Here is a 13,151-nt window from a genome sequence, read left to right on the forward strand (position 1 = left end):
TAGCCATGATATACTTGTAAACATATGCAGAAATATTTTATGTATCTCCAGTTTCCTAGAGAGTTGATTTTAAAAGGTTAAGAACCAGTCATGGAAACATGCAGTATACTACGCAATGAAAAGAAAATTTACAAATATATAAACTTTTGATCCTTAATGGATGATATATTGAAAAGCTCGTACCTGTTTTACACAATTAAACATGACCAGACTGTCATTTATTTCTATTTCTCTAGAAGCGTTTTGACCAGCAATCTGTCACAGTTGAGGTGAAAGAGGAAAAGAATATTTGTGGATATTCTGCAAGTCCTGACAACTATATAAAGATCGTTATTTACATTCCAAGTAGTTCACTGAAAGTCATGGTGAGGAAAAACTTCTCATCATGAAGTTTAACCTAGAGACAAGGGGGGAAAAAGCTACAAAATAATAAGGGTAAAAAACAACACGGGAACAACACGGGGAGAAATAAAGCCCTGAAGAATAGTTCACTTTTTATGATCAAATACAAACAGAGCTCTCTAATCTCACCTGTGTAAAAAGAGTAACTGGTCTGATTGAGTTCTTGAATGCCTTTTCTGAAAATATATGCAGAGCTCTGACCAAAAGCACAAAAAGAGACGGGATATTCAAGCTCTTCCTTAAATATAGAGTGTCTACTTTACGCTGCTAAAGTCTACTTTCATACTTTTCATACGAAAAAAAGTTAACAAGTGTGAAAAGTGATTACAAACACATTTTAAACATGTAGGTCACAATTTCTTTTATCTTTTTACCTCAGGAGAGAGGCAAAAGCTGGCTTCGATAAACAAGGCTGAATCTTATTTCTCCGCTTCATTTCCACAGGTGGCACCCTAGGAGACAAAAACAGGGTCACTCAGAAACCAGAACCAGGAAGCCCCCCAAAGGAAAGCAAATGCCCTGGGAATCCACTTGGAGACAACTGCTGAAAGACTTCTCCCGCATGGAATTAAAAATCCTCACAGAAACCCTTGAGGGATGACCGTACTTTCTCCAGGACCTTTCGCATATTTGAGGATGCACGGATACAAGGCGAGAGGGTGAAAAAGGGTGAGGTGACAAGCGACCCAGAAGGGATTCAACCAGCAGTGAACAAAGGGCCCTTCGAGAAGGGCTAGGGGTCACCACACTGTGGAAGCCACAAGCAGGCTGACTACTTGGAAGTCTCCCCAAAGCCTGCCAAACCCACCACACTCCAGTGCACATGACTCTCTAGGTCCCCCATGCCACAACTGGGCACACCTACCATAGAAACACAGACCTGAAGCTTTAAAGAGGCAGCCTTGTGATCTGGACTCCACAAATCACACCATTCAGAGTCCTATCTCACTCTCCTCTATTCTTGGCACAGGTCAGGACCTTCTGGGTCTCCTGAATGGAGTGCTCGTCTCCACAGTTTAAAAGGGTATTGTGAAGCAAGACAGAGCATGACAACAAAAATAAATGAGGGGGACAGAGTGGCAGGATCCAGAGCTAGCCAGGTTCGTAACGGCCTAACAGAAGACTTTATTAATAATTAATTATGTGAAGAATTCATCTAAAAAACTAATCCATGTTCTTCTATAATCACAGGACACAAACTAAAAGAAGTAGTCTCCATTTTTTAAAAATCCACATAGTTAGGACTTTTAGGTTTATGTTTTTATTTTTGAGACACACACACACACACACACACACACACACACACACACACACACACAGAGTCTGAGCTGGGGAGTGGCAGCGAGAGAGGGAGACACAGAATCCAAAGCAGGCTCCAGGCTCTGAGCTGTCAGCCCAGAGAGCCTGATGAGGGGCTCAAACTCATGAACCGTGAGATCATGACCTGAGCCGAAGTCAGACACTCAAATGACTGAGCCACCCAGACGCCCAAGAACTGCTAGATTTCTAAACTATGAAACTAGTAAAGTCCTTATTAGAGAAACATCTTTTGTGACTACCATACATGGCAAGAATCCCTTGATTTATATGTTAGGAAGGTACATAAATATGGTGGATCAGCACATTAGATCATAAAAACCAAATTACATTCTGAGGACAAAACGAAGTAAAAGATATTACTTGGTTTCTAAGGTTAGTCGAACAGAAAAACTTTTAGGATATTCTGAAGACAACCTTTGGGTGGCTTAAAAAAGTTACCTGTCTAGGGGCACCTGGGTGGCTTAATCGGTTGAGCCTCTGAATTCAGCTCAGGTCATGATCTCACGGTGTGTGGGTTCGAGCCCCGCGTCGGGCTCTGTGCTGACAGCTCAGAGCCTGGAGCCTGCTTCAGATTCTGTGTCTCCCTCTCTCTCTGACCCTCCCCCATTTATGCTCTGTCTTTGTCTCTAAATAAACATTAATGTGCTCGCTTCAGCAGCACATATTCTAAATAAACATTAAAAAAGTAATAAAAATAAATAAATAAAAATTAAGGGGCGCCTGGGTGGCGCAGTCGGTTAAGCGTCCGACTTCAGCCAGGTCACGATCTCGCGGTCCGTGAGTTCGAGCCCCGCGTCAGGCTCTGGGCTGACGGCTCGGAGCTTGGAGCCTGTTTCCAATTCTGTGTGTCTCCCTCTCTCTCTGCCCCTTCCCCGTTCATGCTCTGTCTCTCTCTGTCCCAAAAATAAATAAAAACCGTTGAAAAAAAAAATTTAAAAAAAAAAAAAAAATTAAAAAGTTACCTGTCTTAAATAGTTTTTAAGGAAGTAAGTTCACAGCACAAAACCCACCTGAGGTAATTTCCCCGTTATTTTCTGTGACTAGTATCACGGGTTAGCTTAGGAGGGTCATAAACACTCTCAAACCCGAATGACAAAAGACTGCAGAATTCAACACTCTTTGCATTGTCCTCTTTATCCTTTCCCCTGTGACACAATAGGATTTGTTTACAAAGTAAACTCCTTGCTTTCTCTTCTATTCTTACCTTCCGTTACTAAGAGTGGTACAGAGACAGGATGAGGCAAAGATGGAAGGAGAGAACACCGTGTATAACCTTCATGTGGTGTATAATCAGACTTCTAAGTCCTCTAGCTCAGTATTTAAGTCCAAGGCCTAGAAACTTTGGGCCACCCCCCACCCCCACCTGGCATTGGATTTTTCTAGTGACCATCTGCCTAACTTCCTTCCATGAAGAGCATTACAATAATTTTTCAATCAACAAGTGGTGAAGTAAATTCAGAAGCATGAACTTTTTTTTATCTAGACGGGGGTGGGGGGGGGACACAACCAGAAACATGATCTAGAATTTCCTACTGAAAAACTGGCAAAGAGTACTGATATTTCGTCTAAAATAGAAAATTGTCATGTGACTTATTTTGATATCATATACTACCATCCATTCAGGATTTAAAGGTCATCAAAACTTTACTCCTAGCCAAAGGACAATTAGGGAAAAGGATGAAAAGCTTATTTCATAAGTTTTCTCTGCCATAAAACTATCTGTGCTTCTTCAAAGTTTTAGGAGACATTTCAAGTCAAAGTGGTTTCATAATGTGTGTCATCATGCACCGAATATTTTTAAACAAAGAAAACCATATGCAGTGTCTCTATTTTAATCATCACTATCTTATCCAAGCATTTTAGGCTCAACAGTCAAGAACCACTGAGTCCAAGAATTACTCCATCAATTCAAGGAGATGAAACATTATATAAAGAATATTATGTGCCAGAGATGGGCAACACCACTGCTTCACTGATGTTAATAGAAATAGGGTGCTGTTTTATCAGTTTGAAAACTGTTAAAGCTACAATGTACAAGACACTAGAATGGTAAAACCCCAGTTTAGCATGGAAAGCTAAAAAAGGCTCAAAATGTTAAAGAGTTGTTTTTTTTTAATAGGTCCTTCTAACATCATTTGTGTGACTGTGTCAAAGACTAGTTTAGGAATCATTTTTATTTATTTTTATTTTTTTATTCGAGAGAGAGAGCGCGTGCACATGAGTGGGGGAGAAGAGCACAGGAAGAGAGAGAGAATCTTAAGCAGTCTCGATGCTCAGTGCAGAGCCCAACGTGGGGCTTGATCCAACGACCCCAGGGTCATGACCTGAGCCAAAAAATCAAGAGTCAGACACTCAACCAACTGGCCCACCTCGGTGCCCCGGGAATTATTTTTAAAGAGCAAAAATGAAACTTACCAGTAGGCGTTTGTTCCCCATAATATACAATGCAGCACATAATAGAGAAAGACAGCACTCAGGAATATGGCCACAAGGTACCCTCTCATGGCTGGCCCACCTGAAACACAAGAAATGAAGTCCAAAGAAAAAGCGTTATCGTTTGTTATGTAGATGGGTTCACACAAGAGCTCAAAATAAGCATTAGTGAATAAACATATAGAAAGGGAAGAAAAGAAAATGATGTAGGCCTACTGTTTTTGGAAATAATTCACTAAATTTGTAGCAAAAGAGTGTTTTTTTTCTGTTTCTCCTCAGCCTGTTTAGTCAATACAACATGATGTGTAAACCTATCAACAGTACCATGGTTTCAAAGCTAGCAGCTGCCATCCTACTTTCTCATGTTAGATAAGAAAAACATGCATTCAAAACAAAATTTTACACATGTATTTCAGACCCAAAACTTGTTTTCAGAAACAGTAAAAAATACCTATTTTCACTCTCTCAACAGAAAGTGAATATATATGCCTTAAGATGTAAACAAACATTGCATTTCCTCAGTGCTCAAAAGGATTTTTTTTAACGTTTTTATTTATTTTTGAGAGAGACAGAGTGAGAGTGGGGGAGGGCAAGAGAGAGGGAGACACAGACTCCGAAGCAGGCTCCAGGCTCCGGGCTGTCAGCACAGAGCCTGACCCAGGGCTCATGAGGTCATGACCTGAGCCAAAGACGGACGCTTCACCAACTGAGCCACCCAGGCACCTCTCAGAATGATTTTTAAATGCTATGCATTGTAACTTTTACAAGTCCTTTTTGCAATTTTTAAAAACTGGGGAAAAAAGGCTACTAAGAATATTTTCCACATCTTCAACTTTTATATACTTTTAGATGCATCCATTTGATTTTTCAGTATCCTAGCAGAGGTACATTTCAGCTAATTTCTTACTTATTTTTGCACTACATCAACAGTGTGGTCCATTGTACATTTGTAGATCGACAAAAACCTGGACAAAGTCTTCGCTAGAATATAAATTTTAAAAACCCTTCATAGAATATAGATTTTTAAGAAACCTGAACATATTTTGTTCTCACTTTTACTTCATAGCAATGAGTAAGTTCTCGTTTCCCATGCAATTAAATGCAAAAGACAAATTTAATATATTATATGGTGCTTACAATAGATTTCAATGCTTGGGACTTTAAACAAATATGCTAGCTTTTTGCCTGCAAGTTTCTGGTTCATTTCGACAATTGCATGTACCTCTTGTTCACATCCATCAACCTTCATCGGGGCAATGCAGTGCAGACATGGTGAGTCTGGGTAGATGCATTTCCAGATAAGATCATGCTGTCTCCCTTTGAACAGTAAAATAAGTCCAAATGGAACTCTTAAAGCACTCCTTTGCCTTCATAAACAATACAATAAATACAATTTAAGCTTTCCTCGATAATGTGGGGTCATCTTAACAAATGTCATAATTATGCTGGGCTCCTCTGGAGCTAATGAGGGTGTGGGACTGTTCGCTACGCCGTCCTTATCCAGAGGAAATCGCTGGTTTCTCCTCCCTTGGTGTCAGCTGCTGCTTCTCACTTCTATTCAGGCAGCCGCCACCCCCACATGCCATTATTATAAGTTAGTGAGAAATGCCTATGTAAGGAGAAAGCAAATAGAGGAGTTAAAGAACACACTTTTTACACATACTTCCTAGCACACATGATCCCCATGAAGAGTCAAACTGGTTGGCAATCAGAACACATGAGTTACCGCCCAATTCCACATAATTCCTGGCTTGGGGGACCTTAGGTAAATCAGTTTACCTCTTCCAACCTGAGCATCTTCATCTGTTTACAGATGAGAGCACAGAAACTACCTCTTTGAGCTATTAGGTAGATTACCCAAAATGAAGCGTGCCCGGCACAACCTAGGACACAAAATATGTGAATGTGGTTGTGTATTTAACGGTGGTTCATTTTCGAAAACTGTCAGCTGTGCTCTTTTTCTAAGTAGTAATATGCATGGGTTTTGAGAAAGCCAATGTGAGACCTGGCCTATCCTGATGCAGCCTACGCCGTCTTCTTTGTTTTTAATTTTTCTTAATGTTTATTTATTTTCGAGACAGAGGGAGACAGAGCGCGCGTGGGGGAGGGGCAGAGAGAGAAGGAGACACAGAATCCGAAACAGGCTCCAGGCTCCGAGCTGTCAGCACAGAGCCCGACGCGGGGCTCGAACCCAGGAACCGTGAGATCATAACCTGACCCGAAGTCGGACGCTCAACAGACTGAGCCACCCAGGCGCCCCAACCTACACTGTCTTCTTACTGGCCTGACAGAAAGATGCAGTTGCATGTGGCTTTTGCACAAAGTCCCACATCCTCGCATGGCAAAGGGAGTAAAGCAGTTTATAAAGCGCACATAGATCTGCTGTTCCCATCCCCTCAGGCCTGCACCTCACTTTCTGCTTTGTTCGGTCTTCCTCACCCACCTGAAATGTATGCTATCTTGATGAAATGTGGGTTATTTTAAAAATCATCTTAAATTCTCCTTGGTAAAAAGAAATAAATTGCAGGATTATTAGTAGGTTAAAAAAAGGAGCGGGGTATGGCTCTATGTTTCTTGAGGAATACTGGGTAAAATCCAAGTGATGGAGAATGCTAAGGTTTGGGATTATCAGTAAAAGTCTCTAGTTGGCCCTTATACTTGTTCAACAATATCAGCCTTCCTTCTTCACCCTGTACTGGGAGAATTGAGAAAGGTCAAACTGGGGTCCAGCTGGGTGCTAAAAGGCAACTCGTCGTATAGGTGAGAGGTAATCATATTAAACATTCACCGAAGGCCATGAGCAATGCTTCGTGAAGACAAGATACAGACCTATCAGTGCCGACAGGGAACTGATGTGGACTTGGTTTGTCTCATCCTTTGATTGATGGGACCTCAGCAAAATGCTTTTTTCTTTCACCCATGCAGCTATTACCCAAACATGGATATAGGACAAATCAAGACTCCAAAGAACACAATGGAATTGCAGTAAAACCTTAGATGGCAGAACAACCTGTTCTGTCAGTGTTGTTCAAGACAAGCAAACATTTCTGATGAATTTTAACTTGATAAACGAGGCATGTCTTGCAATACGAGTAGTACGTGATGGCAAATGTCACATGATCACAACTGAGCCAATGGTTCTTGAAATTCTCTTTGATATGCAAGTGCTTTGGATTACAAGCATGTTTCAGGAACAAATTATGCTCACAAACCAAGGTTTTACTATATTTACATATCCTGTGACTCCCTTAAATATACACTGTAATTAACCCTTTTTTGCTGTACATGCTGACGGTGTCAGACATCAGGGGTGTTTGACAACTCTGGGAGTTCTAGAATCCACCAGTTAAACTTGAACTGAAACAGTTTTAGAAACTACTAATGTTAGGCTTGAGACTATCCTGGAAGGTATTTTACCATGGGCCAATATAGTCACCAATCTGCTTAACTGCTCAATTATTTAAGGCTCCACCTAAAGTAACATCATTTATGCAAGCACCCAACATGGATGCCACTTACCAGTATCAGCAACTTTTTAAAAGCCTATTTACATGTAAGATAAAACAGTATAGGAAGGTCTAGAGAAGAAACTCAGATTTACAATTCAATTTGCTTATCTGTTCCCCCAAAATGCATTCTGTGGGAAATTTATCTATTATTTTGCAAAGCATGGAGGTATCAATAAGCAAGATTTTGTTGTTTTTCATTCACTAATATGTGTTTTAGCTGGAAACCCAGAAGTGTAAGAGAACATGTTTTCCTTTAAAAAGTAAAATTAAACTACTCTTGAAGAGCCATTGCATACACCAGCTGAGAAAAACTCTGTATTTCATGGGCAATTCAAAGCATATTCAAGTTGCAAAGTAGACTGAGCCAGCCAGGATATCCTTGTGATAAACATTTATAGTTCCTCTGCATACTTGTAGAAAAAAAGCTTCCATGAATAAACAAATTCCCCAATTGTAATGCTATAAATGGAATGACCATTTTGCTTTGAGCAAAAGATATTGACAAAAAAAAACAATCAGAACATATAAACATATTTAATATATAGCATTTAATATATAAATATGCCTGCTTTAAAGCAAAGAAGGAAAAAAAGAAAACCGCAACCCCTCAGGATAGCTTAAACTACCAAAACAAACAAGTTTCAAGATCTTGACATTAAACATGACAGACTCAGCTTCTTGGCTGCATCTGTTCCCAAGACCAGGGTCCCTATAACATTATTTAAAAAATTTAAGTCATGAAGTAATTATTTATCTCAAGTGTAGGTAGAGGACATCAAGGAAGAACAGGAACTGTTGGCAGATATCAAATGTTTTCTCTTCTTAAATTATCATAAACCAATATATGAATAATCTAAGTATGTCAAAAGTGAGCACCATCTTGGCAACAGTTTCCCCTTTTTAAAAAAAAAAAATTAAATATTTATTTATTTTGAGACAGAGAGAGAGACACAGCATGAGTGGGGAGGGGTAGAGAGAGAGAGGAGAGAATCCCAGGCAGGCTCCACACTGTCAGCACAGAGCCCAATGTGGGGCTCGAACTCACAAAACCATGAGATCATGGCCTGAGGTGAAACCAAGAGTTGGATGCTTAACCAACTGAGCCACCCAGGCGCCCCTCCCTTCTCTTTAACAATAAGTGTATCTTATCTGCGTGGATAGTCTGTCTTGTCTAGCATTTTATTGCATTAAATGCTTTTATGTCCCTTCCTTCACTTAAGGCTCAAACCAAGCTTGAAAAATGGTGCACAGGTATGATCCCCCTCATGAATGAGAAAACAAAGTTTCTGAAGTTGGTTGTCCTAGGTCACACAGTTTAAGCGACAGACATAGACTTAAGGTCTGACCATTTCTTCCTCCCAGTTCCATTCCTGGGGTCATCCTGTCTCTCAAGACATAAAGCATGAGGAGAACCCAAAAGAGAATTGTAATCTATAACTTCCTGACAGTGCTACGTTGGCAGCTAGAGCTCCCCACGGGTAAATTCAGATATCCATGAAAGGGAAATGGCTCTAGGGCAGCGTGCCCCAAAGCGATGTGGCAGATCCAAGGGTCAGCCCCAGATGGGGGCTTGTTAACATACTCATTCCTGAGCTCCTACTTACTCTGAATCTCTGGATCTCGGGAATGTGCATTAAAACGAGCACCCTCCAATATAATTCTTATGCATACTGAAGTTTGAGAACCATTGCTCTAGTATGTGTACTCCAGAGAACCACAGAGGAAAACAATGATGGGTTAACAGAAATACAGAGACTCTAACAGATGTGACAAGAGTTATCCTGACTAGAGCTCCATAAGAGCAGGATAGTCTGTCTTGTCCATCATTTTATTTCCAGCATTTCTAACAATACCTGTCACACAGAAGATGTTAAGTAGATAGCTGTTGAATGTAGTTATACATCCTGTGACTAGATGCTTTGTTGGGGGGGGGGAGGGGTTGTTTTGTTTTGTTTTTCCAGAAGTGCCTAGCACATGGCAAATGCCCAATGAACAACGGTTCATTAGAATCATTAAGATAGGAGTGTTCAGCATGTGCTCATCATGTGCCAAAGCTGGTGATAAATGCGTTTGGTGCATCAGCTCATGTAATGCTCACAACCACCCTGTGAAGGAAGTGGCCAACTTGCAACTGCCATTTTATGAAGAAAACTGAAGCTCTGAGAGAGGCATTAACTTCCCTGAGATGATAAGTAACAAAAATAGAACTTCAACCCTTATCTACCCGACCAGAGCCCATGCATTATGCCGCCTCTCTCCTGATGTGAGCTTCCATAAATGGGCACAAGCCCATCTTTTTGATACCAGACTAAACATTACAACACATTTCTCTAATTTGTCTATCCTACCAGCTCCTTGGGCAGAACAAATTCTAGGGATTGTTGAAATCAAGAGAAAGGTTACGGTCACACACTGGGCTGAAACAAAACCCTATTACTCCCATCCTTGTTCTTGCCAACTCATTCTACTGGTTTTCAGTCAACACGTTAATTATTCCCCCTCCATGGTTCTGTTGAGTGTCCTAGAGCAGTGATTCTCCAACTTCAGTGTGTATGAGAAGCAAACAGGAGGGTGCTTGTTTTCAGGCACCTTCCTGAGCCCCAGAGCAAGCTTGATAGCATTGCTTATAAAGACAGACAAACAAACGCTATGGAAGGACACTTGAAAATGGTCAGATTTTTAGTTTTAGAGTCTCCTAATGCTTTATCAAACCAAAAGGAGTTTGTTTGACCAACAGCCAGCTAGAATGAAGCATGTTCAACAATAATTCCGCAATCATTCACCAAGCACACAAATACTGTGGGTATCTCAATATCAAACAACACAAAGGAAGAAACATCCTTCATGTCCACATTTCCAGATGCTGAGCACACAGACCCAGGCTGCCTCACCTCTCTGTGACATTTCCTCTACACCTGGCTACACACTCTTCCTAATGCCCCTCTGTCCATAGGCTCAGCACCCACCCCCAAGCTCTAGGACCGACCCAGGCTCAAGGCAAGGGAGCCTGAGGAGCCCCAGAGCAGCAGCTCAACAGTTTGGTCAGGTTCCAGCTGATCCCACACTGACCTTGGTCATCTCCTTCACCAGGCCTGGGTTCTGTTGCCGGGAGAATGTGCATTGAAACGAGTTTTGTTTTTCAAAGTCTGCATTCTTCTCTCTCTCAGCCACCCCAGCAGTTCTGCAGCCAAACTTCCAGTTTTTTAGTAACTTGGATCTGAAACCATGTCCTCATCCACTGTATTCCCTTATGCTCTCCGCTACGTCAGTGACTGACGGATGCCCTGTCAAGGCTTGGTCTTGCCTCATACTCCACACACTGCTGCTCAACACAGAGGGGATATCCTTTTCTAGTATGTCCAAAGACTCAACAACTTACGTCTTTGGACATATGAGAAAAGGATATCCCCTCTGACTCCCTGTAGCCCTGTGGGCACATAGCTTGACACGGGCAGGATCTCAGCCACAGCTTTCCCCTTAGCCAGGTGCCCCTGTTCCTGGCTCACCTCCACAGCTTTACTAGGTGGGCCAGCTGGCAGCCTGTGTCCATTCAGCCCTCAGAGAGTTCCTTCTCCATTTAGGTCTCCACGGGTCCTTAGCTCACACTGACACACCCAAGACTGAACTTGGCCAACATTCATACATCCTGCCTGCCTTCCTCTTTGTATTTATTGCTCGGTTTAGGACCGTTCTCTGTAATCACATGGCCACGTGAGCATTAGCTCCAGCTCTAGCTATGCGTTAACTCTAGAGTTTTTGTTCTGGCCCCATGGGTCCCCTTAAGCCTCCTAGACCTAGCCACCTCAATATAGCCCAAGCCTTAGTGGATACAAACAGGACCCTAAAGTGACCCATGTAAAGGGTTCAGTCCTCTTTAACTCATTTACTACCCCTTTAAGTATGGCCCTTTTTACTAATTGGATGATCCAAATGTGTCCAGCAGCCTCATGAACATACAAAAAACACGAACCTTTGGTGTTGATCATGTAAATAATAGCACAGTTTATTAAGTATTTCCTAAATGCCCAGCAGTAGACTCAGCCCTTTTCATACATGATGAAAGAAAGAAAGTATATTATCATCCCCATGCTAGAGATGCTCAATTACCAGAGCAGTGGCCAGAATTCAAACCCAGATCTGAGCTTAATTGTACATTATGGAAAGCTTTTAAACTGCACATTATGGGGAACTATAACCACTGTTTTTTGGTTTTTTTTTTTAACTATAACATGATGAACTTTATATTCACTTACTACCTTTTTGAAAGTAAAATTAGGGAATGATACATACTAAATAGATGCATTTATTACAATACACTTACTTAGAAACATTATATGAAAAAATGTTCACTTCATAATTTAAAAAGATAAATCTTAAAGACTCAGTCTGATTGATGGGATTTCTGTTAGAAGGACCTGAAAATTCTCAATAAGCCATAATTAAAGAATAAAGAGTAGCATATCCAAAATTAATATGCCATACTATACCTGAAAAAGCTAAGTTTAAATCTGAAATGTTGAGCTACTACTATTTGATACAAATTAAGGGGGGCAAATCTGACATTATTGAGTAAATAGAAAATTATGATTTCGTTTATGCACCCCCTCTCCCCCCCAAATAACTCTGTCTAGTTTCAACAAATTGGATCACCTGTATACATTCTGGCTGATTTCTAAATTCATAGTTTTTTTTCTTTCTGTATGGCAAAAGGAGAACATGCATAATTAACTTTCTCTCCTTTCCCCCCAATTCTTTGGCTAATAAAACAACAGGCAGCTAGCTCTACACACATAAACACACACATGCTCTTTCCTTTTAGTCTTTCAAGAAAGCTAGTGCTTTTGCCAGATTGCATCCTTACCATATGTAGACACATCTTTTTACCTAATTAAAGCTAAGCCATCACTGCCAAAGCAGATGACTGAATGCTCCCCTGATAATTGAGTGTGCTCACTGCAAAGAATATAAAAAAGCACAGAAATGACTTTTCAGCAGAATTTTGTTTTTTAATAGCACAGTGGGCACACTAAAATCATTCAGCAAATGGCATACTATACTGGATGCTAAAAATAAATGAACTGAAGTTCCTGTTTTCAAGATCTCTCCCTTCAGACTCAGCTACATTAAAAATCCACAAAGAAGCTTTTAAGGGAATTTATGTTCCTACTGTTTATTCATAATTTCTCCCAGAGACCCATTTCTTCTCCCAGAGTGGAAATTTTCTCTATTTCCTTATATTAATATCCCACTGATAAGATACCTCCAAGGAATATTAGATCTTAACAGGTTAACAATTGTGGCTAATTGTTTAACTTTATGAGATAAAATTTTTTCTATAATAAAATTCCCTTTTAGGTGTACAATGTGATGAGTTTTGACATACGTATACAGCCAAGTAACAACCACCAAAATCATACCAGATGTTTCCATCACCCCATCCCTCCCCTGCAGGTTCCCAGGTTCCTCTTTACGGCCAACTCACTTTCC

General features: G+C 40.7%; 1 protein-coding gene across 9 annotated transcripts in view; it reads right to left on the reverse strand.

The window, feature by feature from the left end:
* Positions 1-13,151, reverse strand: part of ST3GAL6 (ST3 beta-galactoside alpha-2,3-sialyltransferase 6) — a 73,981-nt gene that overhangs the window by 34,907 nt on the left and 25,923 nt on the right. For 6 of the 9 annotated variants that reach the window (XR_009262218.1, XR_009262219.1, XM_058731637.1 and 3 more), the window contains 2 exons: positions 4,138-4,237; positions 777-854 (listed from right to left, as the gene is read on the reverse strand). Coding sequence is in view for 7 of the 9 variants with exons in the window: in XM_058731637.1 (XP_058587620.1) it covers positions 777-854; positions 4,138-4,226 (167 nt within the window). In the remaining 2 variants the exon portion in view is untranslated. Of the gene's footprint in view, positions 1-776; positions 855-4,137; positions 4,238-5,377; positions 5,497-10,733; positions 10,989-11,170; positions 11,301-13,151 lie in introns of those variants that run through there. The other 3 variants (XM_058731640.1, XM_058731636.1, XM_058731641.1) reach the window with 3 other exon arrangements.

The sequence above is a fragment of the Neofelis nebulosa genome, chromosome 5 (genome assembly GCF_028018385.1).
Source record: "Neofelis nebulosa isolate mNeoNeb1 chromosome 5, mNeoNeb1.pri, whole genome shotgun sequence".
Classification (NCBI taxonomy): Eukaryota; Metazoa; Chordata; class Mammalia; order Carnivora; family Felidae; genus Neofelis; species Neofelis nebulosa.